This window comes from Octopus bimaculoides, chromosome 1 (assembly GCF_001194135.2).
Source record: "Octopus bimaculoides isolate UCB-OBI-ISO-001 chromosome 1, ASM119413v2, whole genome shotgun sequence".
NCBI classification, from domain to species: Eukaryota; Metazoa; Mollusca; class Cephalopoda; order Octopoda; family Octopodidae; genus Octopus; species Octopus bimaculoides.
The window spans coordinates 99,344,242-99,357,080 of NC_068981.1; the positions used below are offsets into that span (position 1 = coordinate 99,344,242).

General features: G+C 36.4%; 1 protein-coding gene across 1 annotated transcript in view; it reads right to left on the minus strand.

Moving 5' to 3' along the window:
- Positions 1–12,839, minus strand: part of LOC106879279 (shiftless antiviral inhibitor of ribosomal frameshifting protein homolog) — a 96,342-nt gene that overhangs the window by 6,282 nt on the left and 77,221 nt on the right. The window contains exons 3-6 of the mRNA XM_052968608.1: positions 10,594–10,634; positions 9,436–9,582; positions 6,083–6,186; positions 3,413–3,591 (exon numbers count right to left, since the gene is read on the minus strand). Of these exons, the coding sequence (XP_052824568.1) occupies positions 3,413–3,591; positions 6,083–6,186; positions 9,436–9,582; positions 10,594–10,634 (471 nt within the window). The remainder of the gene's footprint in view (positions 1–3,412; positions 3,592–6,082; positions 6,187–9,435; positions 9,583–10,593; positions 10,635–12,839) is intronic.

Consider the following 12,839-nt stretch of genomic DNA (forward strand, 5'->3'; position numbering starts at 1 on the left):
AAGTAGTGGTTTTCTGATTTCAGCCCTCCTGTGAAATCCAGCTTTGTGCAGCTCCTGGCAAACAGTTTTTGTGGAAACTGGGTTCTCAAGGCAGTCATTGAGCTCTGCAGTAATTTTGGGAGCTGTACTTTTGTGTTCCTTTCTAACAATTCATGTAAGAGTCCAACGGTCCCTATCTGAAAGTTTTGGTTTACTTCCGGAGTTTTCTTTTGACAAGGAGGTTTTTCCCTCTTTCTCAAAGGCTGTCATTACTTTTGAGACAGTACTTCTTGATACACCAAACATTTTGGCTGTTTTCATTATGCTAGTACCTGCCATAAAGCACCAACAATTTGACCGCTTTCAAAGTCCAATAGATCTGTCATTTTAATTAACTTCTGATGATGATATCTGAAAAGAATCATCAATTTGAGCAAAACATATTAAGCAACACTAATAATAACTCCAAAAACAGAAAAATAATCAAGCTTTTGACGATTTTATAGATATTTCAAAATTATGATGCTATGATCCTAGGTGTTTCCATTACTTTGTCCAACCCCTGTATAAATACATGCACACACATAGATATTTATAGTAAAATTGACAAAAAGAGTATAGTGAACTTGCTGTGATGTGTGGGAAATTTAACATTTCAGACAGTGTTCTTCTTCAAGGAAAATTTGAAAGAAGATAAGTAAATGATAGACAACAGAGTCTTCAAGTTAAAAGAAAGAAAAATGGTTGCAACTGATAAGAAATGCAGGACCACATGAGCTTCATATACCAACAAAGAGTGGCAGGAGAAACAGTGTGAAAAGGAAGAAAGAAAGAGTTGCAGAATGAGGAGAAGTGGGCAAAGTCGAGAGTGAGGTCAAGAGAAAAGAGAAAAGAGGAGGTGAGAGAAGGGTTGAAGGATAAGAAAGGGTTTAATAAACTAAGAGGAGATGTAGGTGTTGAAGGAAAAATGTTCATTTAATCCTGTCAGTAACATGATGCCAAGTGTAAGGTAGGCCATAAGTGAACAGCAAATCTTTGCTCAATTCACCAGAGTTGTATGGTCATTATATGGATGACTGTGCCAGCATCACCCTTACCAGACAACTGCTCAACAATTTTATCTCTTTGTTAAGATCTTTAGCTCTGCCTTGTAATTTATTTCCAATATTTCAGTTAGTTTTCTCAATGTCTTCATCACTATACACAATATCTACCTATCTATCTCTGTCCTGTTCAAACCTAATGACTCCTACTCCTACCTCCTGTACTCTTCTTCTCATCCCAAATCTTCTTGAACTGTTGTGGATCTGACACTCCACCAGACCCAAGCCAGTCACTGTGCCACTGCTCTCCTATCACCTTTACACATGTCTATAGATAGTTTTCCAATCTCTCTCACCTTCCACCAGTCCATCTTCCCATTGAAAGATAAACTCATCCACAACTTCTCTATTCTACCTTCTGATCCCACAACCATTCCAATCTTTCCTGCATCACCTCTTCACAACTTTTAAAAAGATACAAAAATCTCAGGGATCTTTCAGTAAGAAGCTCCACAGCACCCAGCATCTCACAGCTAGGCACTGTTTAATTTGCTTACTGACAATGCAACATCTGCCCCTACAGTACCAATATTGCAACAATTACTGAGAGCCTAAGACACAATATATTAATCAGAACTTCTGTTGCACATTGTCTAACCTGATATATTGCATCATATGCAAACTTTCCATTGCCCTTTACATTTGGGAAACAGATCAACACTTTACTGATCACTTTTAGGGGCATATTTGAAGCATACTACTATATAAACCAGGCCAATCTGTTGCCACAAGCTTCAAAACTGCAAGCTATTTTATCACTCATTTTTCAGTGTGCAGCAATGGATCCTCATTCTAAAGGAAACAGTGGAAACGGTTCATGCTCAAACTTAAAACCATGTCACAGCTTTAAATAGATATACATGCTTACTATTTCTAAAGACAGAAATAAAAATTTAAAAATTCATGCATATATCTATTTATATATGCACATTCTTTTATTCTTCTATTCTTTTGTTCCAGTCATTTGACTGTGGCCATGCTGTAGCACTGCCTTTTTGAACACTTCTCATATACATTCTTACTGTTTATGAAAAACAGAAATAGATAATACAATATGATACAATTAAATTAAATAAAATATCATTTACGGACATATACTCTGACCATGAAGAGAGAATTGTAATTTATAATCAACCTGACCTCTTTTTTTTTATGTCCATTTCTTCATTTTTGTATTTTGTATTTTGATTACAATTGTACTTTGCCACTTCATAAGCAGAGGTAAGTAGAATCTCTACTTGACCTTATAGGTAATGCTATTCATGGAGCAAATAGTGCCCTGCCCAACACGGGGTAAAACTATCCTGGACCTCTGTTTCACAAATAACTTGACACCCATTTATAATGTTATGGCACACTGATGATTTTCTATGACTATAACTTAGTAGCACTAATGATGTATGATCCACAGATAACTGCCAACATGTAGGCTACTAGAAGTACCCAACACCTTTCCAGCCTAAACTTTCATGAAGCTGATTGGAAAAGTATTTAGAAAGAGATCCTGGAATAGAACTAGTCTGCCAGTCTCTCTACACAGGATGTTGACATAAAGCTACAACACTTTATGACAATCATGCATGACATATGCAGTAAGTTTGCTCCAGAGAGAATGTCAAACCAACAGAAAAACATAATTCCCAGATTATACCAGTCCCCAAACAGGACGACACTGTATTGTTCCAAAGGTTCCACCCATCCTGACTAGAGTGAGGAGCGAGTACTGCGACAGTTTGAGATTCAAAGGCCCACAGCTATTAAATATCTTGTCAGAAAATCTGAGAGATCTACACGGAGCTAGGGTAGATGTTTTCAAGAAGCAACTTCACTTCCTGCTGTTCAAGATTCCACATGAAACTACATCAGGGCGAGAAACTTAAAAGAGGGCAGCAATAACAAACTTCCTCCAATAATGAGAAAATGACCATTGAAAATGTGATGATACTAAAAGTGCCCCAGCATGGTCACAGCGTTTGGGCTGAAATGCATAAAAAATAAAAGAACATACATACATACATATACACACACACATATGTATTTGTATACACACACACACATATATATATATACACACACATAAACATCCACATACATCTATGCACACTGACACATATATGAATTTATGTGAAATGATAGAGAATCAACAAGTTGAAAAGAACAGGCCTTATTGTTATTGTAAAGTTAGAAGAAGTAAACAACTTTATAAGCAAAAATTTGGAGGAGTGTAATGGAAATAAGGAAGCACTAGAGCTAGCTTTTCTATTATATAATAATAATAATGTACAAAATGACATTATAAAACATTATATCAAAAGAGTAGACCATCTTACCGTTTACATCTTTATCACAGTCTGATAAGAATCCACAGCAGTCTGGTGCATCACATGAATGTTGACTCTTCCAGTTTCGACGACCGGGATTCCTCTTTGGAGGTTCAATTCTAGTTGGATAACACAGGTTATTGCAATTGTAACAGATGCTCCTAGTTGTTGATTTTTGACCAAAGCCTCTGTAGATATGCAATGGAAACCACACAAAATACATCTAATACATATTTAAAATAGTGTTTTATTCCTCTACTTTAGGGATGTAGAGCTACAGGATACAATATTCTCTAGTAACATAAACATGATGACACTTGTTTTCACTCAGACAATCTCATGCAAGAAGAAGAAGTGACAAGTTTTATGTACACACACACACGCACAAAATACGCACACACATACATGCACAGAACATGCATACACACACACAGCTGCATGGTTTAGCAGTCCACTTTCACAACCGCATGGGCCGGGAGATGCTGTGTAGTAGCAAAACATGGGCCCTAATGCAAAAGACATGTGAAAGTTGACTTTGCCTCTCATCCTTCCAGGGAGGTCAATGTAATAAATACCCATCGTGTACTGGAGTTGATGTTCTCTCCCCACCAAAATTTCAGGCCTTGTACTTATTGTAGAAAGGGTATTATCATTATTATAATAATAATTATTATTATTACTGAAGGCGGCAAGCAGGCAGAATTGTTAGCATGCCAGACAAAATACTTAGTGGCATTTCATGTCTTTACAGTCTGTCCAGCTTAACATTCTGAGCTCAAATTCTATCAAGATTGACTTTGCCTTTCACCCCTTGATTTAGTAGCCCACTTTCACAACCAACATGGGCTGGGCAAGTGTCTTATACTATTGTCTAAGAGCAACCAATGCCTTATGAGTCAAACTGGTGGATGGAAACTGTATGAAAGTCCCACTGTGTGTGCATGTTTGTGTGCGTTTTCATGTGTGCATGTACATGAAAGTTGTCAGTTCTACTTCTTGCATGTGATTGGCTGAGTTTAAGTGAGTGTCAGTGTGTTTATGTTATCAGTGAACACATTATATCCTGTAGCTCTACGTCCCTAAAGTAGTGGAATAAAGCCTTCTCCATGCTACTGCCAATCAACATCCATCCCTCATTCTCATCATCATCATTCTCTGCAACTCATATTTACCACCCCACCCCTGTTCACCATTCACTATATTCATCCCCAATTAATACATATAACAATCTCCAGCCCAAGTTTATATTGCTTTCACTCTCCTACTACACTCATGGAACCTTATCTACCTACACCAATTCCTCTATATCCATGCTGCCTTCTATTCACCTTCTTGGACACATTATCTTGAGTGTATGTTCCAGTACTTTGGCACAACTAGATTCTCCTTTCTTCCGGGCACTACTCCAGCTATCCCCACCAACCCAAGTAAAACATGAGGTAACCATGCATCTCTTCCACAATAATATATTTGTTCTGGTTCCTCCCATCATACACTAACCTCCCAACACACTGCATTAAATGATCACCTTATGTCCTATCTTCCCAATTAGTTGAAGTGGCTCCTTAGTTTTGCAAGCTACAAGATAACCACACTAATGCTGGTGCCATATAAAACACATTCAGTACACTCTGAAAAGTTGTTGGTATTGGTGGTGTTAGGAAGGACATCCAACTATAAAGCCCAAGCCAAACTGAGACAGTAGAGCAAGATATGGTCCTCCAACCTGTTGGATTCTATCAAAACATCCAACCCTTGTCAGCATGGAAAGCAGATATAAAAATAATGATGGTGTGTGTGTGTGCGCGTGCGTGCACATATTTAAAGAGCTTCTGCAAAATTACTGTCCAACAAATATTTCACTCGCAAAGCTCTGGTCCATTCAAACCATTTGGCAGTTATTTAAATGAGCAGGGAAAGTGTGTGACAGGTAACAGTTGATATAAGTAGGATTTGAATTCAGAGCCATAAAGTGATGTTATAACTAGGATTCTGTCTGACATTCTATAAACTCTGTCATGTCTCATACTAACAAATAAAATAAATTGTGAAAACAAATAAATATCACTGTGTGGTAAGAAGTTTGCTCCTCAACCACATGGCTGCAGGTTCAGTCCCACTGTGTGGCACTTTGGGCAAGTGTCTTCTACTATAGCCCAAGGCCAGCCAAAGCCTTGGGAGTGGATTTGATAAAATGAAATTGGAAGAAGCTCATGGTGTGTGTATGTGTGTGTGTGTATTTTTATATATATATATATATATATATATATATATATATATATATATATATATATATATATATGACTGGAGCCTGGTGTTGCCATCCGGTTTCACCAGTCCTCAGTCAAATCGTCCAACCCATGCTAGCATGGAAAGCGGACGTTAAACGATGATGATGATGATGATGATATATATATATATATTTATAGCTGTGTCTTTGTGTTTGTCCCTTGTCACAGCTTGACAAATGGTTTGGTTTGTTTACAACCCAGTAACTTGGTTTGACAAAAATATGCTGATAAAATAAGTACTAGGCTTAAAAATATATGTACAGGGATCAATTTTTTTGACCAAACTCTTCAAGACGATGCTTCAGCATGGCTGCAATCCAATGACTGAAACAAGTAAAGGATTAAAGATAAATGTTAGAAAATGAAATCAAAGGTGATTCAAACTTACCTGAATTCATTGTTACAACTCTTACATACAAATACTGCACTTCCAAATTCAACATCTTTCGGGACAGGATCATACCGAACTTGGCATAGTTTACATCTTGAAACCTAGGAAAGATAGTATCTTCACATATAAATATCTACTTCAAGTTTAGGATGTGTGAATATGCATATACAGTACTGTGCAAAAGTTTTCAGCCATTTTAGACTATTGTAAATTTCTAGTATTGCCAACTTATAAGTGGATGCTTTGCATTGCGTTTTTTACAGTTGAAACATTGACCCTATTGGAGTCATTTCCATACCTAATCATTATATTTTGTAGTAGGAATTCTGAATGAGAGAGGAGGATGTGAGACAACCACAAAAAAATGGCCATGAAAAAGTTTTTGGCCACCTCACACAAAGCAATCAAGATACAGTATTTTAAAACAGAAAAATGTCTATAATGAAAATTTATTACATAACGTTCATTTCAAGAAGTTACTGTATATTGGTTAATATTTCTTGTGGCTTCTCTTAGCTTGAATAATTGCTTCAATGTGCCTGGGAAGAAATGTGTATAAATCCTTCACCATCTTCACAGGTATGAGATGCCATTCTCTGTGGCTGAGCTCCCATAACTCTTCAAGATTGCATGGATTCTTCTGATGAACTCTTCTCTTTAGTTCTGACCACATATGCTCAATGATATTTAAGCCAGGGCTCTGAGCTGACCAATCTTTCAATACAGTAACACCTTCATCAGCCAGACTCTGTTATGTTGTATGCAATCTGTGGCATGGAGCTCCGTCATGCTGAAAAATCTCACCTTCATCCAAGTCTGGTACCAAATTGTCCTTCAGCAACTGGATGTATTTGGCACTATTCAAGTTACCATCAATTTTAACCAACTTTCTTGAACCATCACTTTTTATGTATCCCCAAAGCATCAGATTCTTACCCCCAAACGTCATTGTTTTTGTCATGTAACATGGGCCATTTGACTTCCCTGGAGGCTTTCTGACAAATTCTTGCTTATCAGAAACAGCTAAAATATAACAAACATTAAGTCCACTTTGAAATTCTAAGTTTTCTAAGAGCCACTATCATAGTGTTTTAGTCAATTATCAAGCACAGCATACCTACATCTCACATATATATGGCCTTGCATAGGGAGACTTGATTTTCTTTTTAGAACCAATAGATATTTCAAATTTCAAACCCGAACAGCTTTTGAATTCATTTAACACACATACACTACTATGCAAAACCCCTGCCCACCAACTTCTATATTCATGTGTAAGAGTTGCATAATGTAGTTTTATAAGCAATATTCTTTTGAAGAAATATGCAACTCAATGCAAATCTCCTCCATAAAAATCTCTTTCCATTCCCCTAGGTTCATCACTATACAGATATACATGCCAGTGTGAAAGTACCTTTAACAAAGCCATGAGTCTGAAGCTTTGAAGCATCTCCAGTCACTTCAAACTACCAAGGCCATTGATACTCTCAATGCTGCTTTCATCACCCTCAAACAAGAAGCCTCAGGGTTAACTCTTTAATCTCTGTTTTTAATCAATAGAAATATATCCTGATCTTCTGAAGCATGCTACAATATATTCCATTCCCAAAAAGTAATGTACCTAATATCTTTTTATACTCACATCCAAAACTCAAAGTTCATGGAAATAATCTTTAACAAATCTGAATCTCTCTCATTACTCATCACCAGTTCATTTTTTTTTTTTTTTTTTTGTGAACCCAGAGCAACAGACCTACTCTCCTATGTAAATCATCACTGAACACTCATCCTCAAAAATTTGGTAAAGTCGGTCTTGTTATCCTCAATATCAACAAAACTTTAAAATGTGATGGGCAAATCTGGAAAAACTCAAAACTGTCCATTCATGGATTTCCCCCATTTCTTGTTTCTTGAATTATTATTGGCCTCTTGTCATATTGCACCATTGCAGTGTGCCCTGACAGAGCTCTCTCTGCTTCATATTTTATCAACTCTGATGTTCCCCATGGTTTAGCTCCTATCAAGTGTCATTAACAGTCTGTCTGTGCAAATAATAACTATTATTCCTTCCCAACCTTCCATATGCAATCAAGACACTTTATGCCAATTCTACAATGATTCCATGAACAAAGACTTTAAAAATATGTTCCACTGAGTTCATGACAATCTTGTCTCTTTCAGCAGTAAGTTACAATCACTATAAATATCTGCCACCTCCTAAACCCAAACAGTATGTAACCAGAGGCCTCAAGGTCACTACAAATGTTAGGCTTCAGCATCATTGAAAATCTCTTTTGGCAAGCACACATCTTCATAATAGGCAAAACTGCTTCACAGAGACAAACTTACCTTTTCAGAGCCAAAAAAATTAATTCCCAACTACTACTAACTCTCTGCAAAGCCTAGGTGAAGTCCACAATGGTGTACTGTCCCCATATCTGTGCTGCCACTTCAAACTCAGACATCTTAGACAGCATTTAACGAAAGATCATCCAACATACCTCAACTTCTGTCCTACTTCTGGATGTGCTCTCTTCCCTCAGTCTTTTCAATCACTACTACAGAGGCTTGTAATCTTTAGAACTGGATGATCTCATGCCACTTCCACTCAGGCAACTTTCACTCAAACCCTGCACTAATCACTATGTTCAGTCCTTCCTCTTCCAGAAAATCGGCCCTCTGAAATATGCTTTCCTTGCACATGTTTTTTCAGCAGTTGTTACCTTAAACAGCTCAAGATGAAGTTAACCATATCAACATTCCTAGTGCCAGAGGTCCCATGAAGGCTATAGACCCAGTTCCTTCTTCCAGACTAAATTAGTAAAAAATCAGTCACAATGGCTAATGTAAAGGTCAACCCTAGTATAGAGATAACACAAGATGGAGTTGAATTCAGTCTTGTGTGACATTAAAACACTCATGCTGCCACCAAGAAACAGCACCCACTTAAAAGACAGATAGACCAGGCCATTTAGAGTTCAGTCTTTTGATACTTCAGCTGATTGATTGTTTGATATCCTATTGCAGTTCCACACTGGCATTGAACATGTCAAACATTTTCCAATAGCAACAACAACAACTACTACACTACTACTGTTGCTGCCATCACCATTATTCTTGTTACTGCTGCCACTGCAGCTGTTGACAACATCTTCAACAACAACAAGAGAGTATGTTCGTGTGTGATTTTATCTAAACTATTGACTGCATAAGTGAAACAAAATAACCTGCCACCAGGAACTGAAAACATATTGAAGTCTCAAATTATAAAGAATTTTGGCCTTTTCAGTGCTCATCAGACAGGTAGGTAAAATATAACTATAAAACAGATTAAGATATGTAAAACTCACAGGTTTTCTCCTTGGGGTGACACGCCACCACATATTATTACAAGGAGGGCACGTAAACTGACGAATAGCTAAGCCAATGTAGTTTTGTTTAGCCTCTTCCACTAATTTATCATTATTCCTGATGTAGTTCAGTTTAGCAACCATGTCCTGAAAAATTAACAATTTTTATTTTAAAAAATCAAAAATTTTGAATAATTAGAAAAAAAAAGAAAAAAGTAAAACATAAATGAAAAATATGCTAATTGAAAGTGTCATTTGAACACCACCACCCTTATAAGACTTAATTTCTTTCTCCACCTCACAGATCAGTTCACCTGCACCACCAGAAATCTCATCAATTGAATTAAATACTGACTAAGCAATCTTCTATATGTAGGAAAGACTGGGCAGAGATTAGCCAATAGGTTTAATAAGCATCATTAAAATGTTTGACTAGACAGCACAACAGTTTTTATTATCCAGGCAAACTGAGATAGGAAGAGTTATGTGAGTTAGTCAAATACCGTATTATAGTTAGAGAGATGATTGAATTTATAACCATGAGGTTAGTTTGTCTGAAGTTGGGGGAAAATTATTAGGTCAGAAACAAGAATACATGGGTACTGCTGGGAAAGAATGTTGGAACATTTTTTTTACAGACTCAATTTTGTCTTTTCCATTTCCATTTCTTTAATTTGAGTAATATAACTTCTGATTAATGCTTTGAGACTAATTAAAGTTTCTTATCCGAGAAGTGTTATGTACTACAAAGTTTTAGGTCACAAAATGCTGCAGAGTAAGGAAAGTTTTTAAAATAGGTTAGCCTGAATTTAATACATAAAATAAGGTAAGGAGGGTGGAGTAGGATTTATGTATGAAAAATTCATATTTCAGTAGAAGAAATCAGAAGATTAATGAAAACAAGAAAGAAGTAATGAAAGAAGTAAATGTAAATTATAACTTTTAATTAAAAATAAAATAAATACATTTCAATTAACATTGTCAAAATACTACTGTCATGTTCAAGATTTAGTCCACAGCACTGAAGAGAATATCATTTGAGATACATTTATAGACAACATTCTAAGCATAAAATAGAAAAAGCAAGAAAAAAATTTTGTGTTCATTTATGAACCCTTAGAAACAAACTAATTCTAAAATAGATTAATGTTTACTTACAGCATCTTCTGTTAAAACACGGCATAATTCCTGGGTATCAGCTAAAAGAAAATATTCATAGTTTAATTTTGTGGATAAAGAGAATTAATGATGGGAAAACAACTCACAAACAATTAACAAGATAACTTTAATCTAAATGACATGAAAAATGTGTTAGAAAGTATATTTGACTATTAAAACATAATGAGGTTTCTCCATATCTTATCTCAACAATACAAACTGTGCACTGCATGGACTACTTTTCAAAACCATACTAAAATTCCAGAGGATGTATCATCAAAGAATTATAGACTAAAATATATAGATATACCACAGAGTTTTGAAAAAAAATCTTTAATAGCTACTATAATACATGAGTTTAATGTACAAAAATTATAAATCCCAATTGCTTTAAAAGAATAACTTTCCTAAGAAAACAGCAAGTTAAGTAGACAGGAATTTAATACAGTAAAAGAAAAATGTTTTCTTTTAGAATCAATATCAACATAACCGAGAATATGCAGAAACCAATTTCTACATTATTTACATTATTTATATTTGACAGATATTTGTCCTCATCTTGTTTGTTGTTAACACAACATTTCAGCTGATATACCCTCCAGCCTTCATCAGGTGTCTTGGGGAAATTTTGAACCTGAGTTCTCATTCCTAAGGTATTTTTCGATGTTATTATTATTACTATTAAGGTCACTGTCTGGAATCGAACTCGGAATCTTAGGGTTAGTAGCCCGTGCTCTTAACCACTACGCCATATGCGTTAACAACAAACAAGATGAGGACAAATATCCATCAAATATAAATAATGTACATAATTCCTCATCTCTTAAATATAGAACTGTATTACCAATTTTCTGTTATCAAGGCACTGATCTAACACCATTTTTAAGCCCCAAGACTTATTTAATATTTTAGATATTTCCTGATCAAAAGTAATACAAAATAAGTATATTTGTAACAACCACTAGTGACTGAATTCATAGAAGAGCTTCTTGAATAACTGGTGAATCTTAACTTACCATGCTTTCTATCCAACTACTTGCTTAACTATGTTTTTGTGTCTCATTCATTACTCCTCTGAATCTTAACTGTATCATCACAACCATAATCAATGTTAAGTATAAACAGTCTTTCGTCATTTTTCTATATCACTTCTTGTAAGGTTTCAGGTCATGTAGAGACCTTTCATTTTGTTAATGAGATTTCTTTTCTCTCAGAGTGTTTAGTATCTCATATAGGATGCAAATCATCCGAAAAATTAGATATTAATAAAGGCTGTAAAATGGTTGAAGAACCTGTTGTTGTAGTGTAGTCTTGGTCAGTGAGGGTTAAGCAGAGCTATGGCACAAAATAGATTCAGCTGATCATTGATGCAATCCAATGACCAGCATTCCCAATTTTCCATGCTACTGTCAGGTTGAGGTCCATACTGGGCACTCTGACATGCATTCATTTATTATGTAGTTCTGGGGAATGAAGTGTGGCAGAATGAACTTCACATAGCTATCCTCATCCATTTGTACCACATGACCATACCAGCGCAGTTGTTTCTCTTGCACACCACATCTGATGCTTCTTAGATCCAACTTTTCTCTCAAGGCACTTACACTCTGTCAAGTATGCACACTTACATTACACATCTACTGGAGCATACTGGCTTCATTCCTTGCAAGCTTACGCATGTCCTCAGCAGTCACGGCCCATGTTTCACTGCCATGTGGCATGGCTGTTCATACACATGCGTCATACAGTCTGCCTTTTACTCTGAGCGAGAAGCCCTTTGTCACCAGCAGAGGTAAGAGCTCTCTGAACTTTGCCCAGGCAATTCTTATTCTAGCAGCTACACTTTCAGCGCACCCTCCACTGCTACTTATTTGGTCACCTAGGTAACAGAAGCTATTAACTTCTGGAATGTGGCAGAAGTTGTTCTCTGCACATTTTCAATGTTTATTGCTCCTGAGCATCTGCCACACACAAAAGCTATCTTCTTAGTTAGTCTTCCTTTGATATTGCTGCACCTCTCATGTGTCCATAGCTTACACTGGGTACATCTTATAGAGTTTCTACCTATGCCTTATCTACAGATCGAGCAGGGCCATCTACCTGAAGGGGTTTGTGATTTGTCTACCTTCTTACTTATTAGGACTTTGGTCTTAGCTAGGTTGCCTCTAAGGCCCTTCGATTCTAATCGTTGCTTCCACACCTGAAACTTCTCCTCCACATATTTTACACCATAGCGAAGACACGAT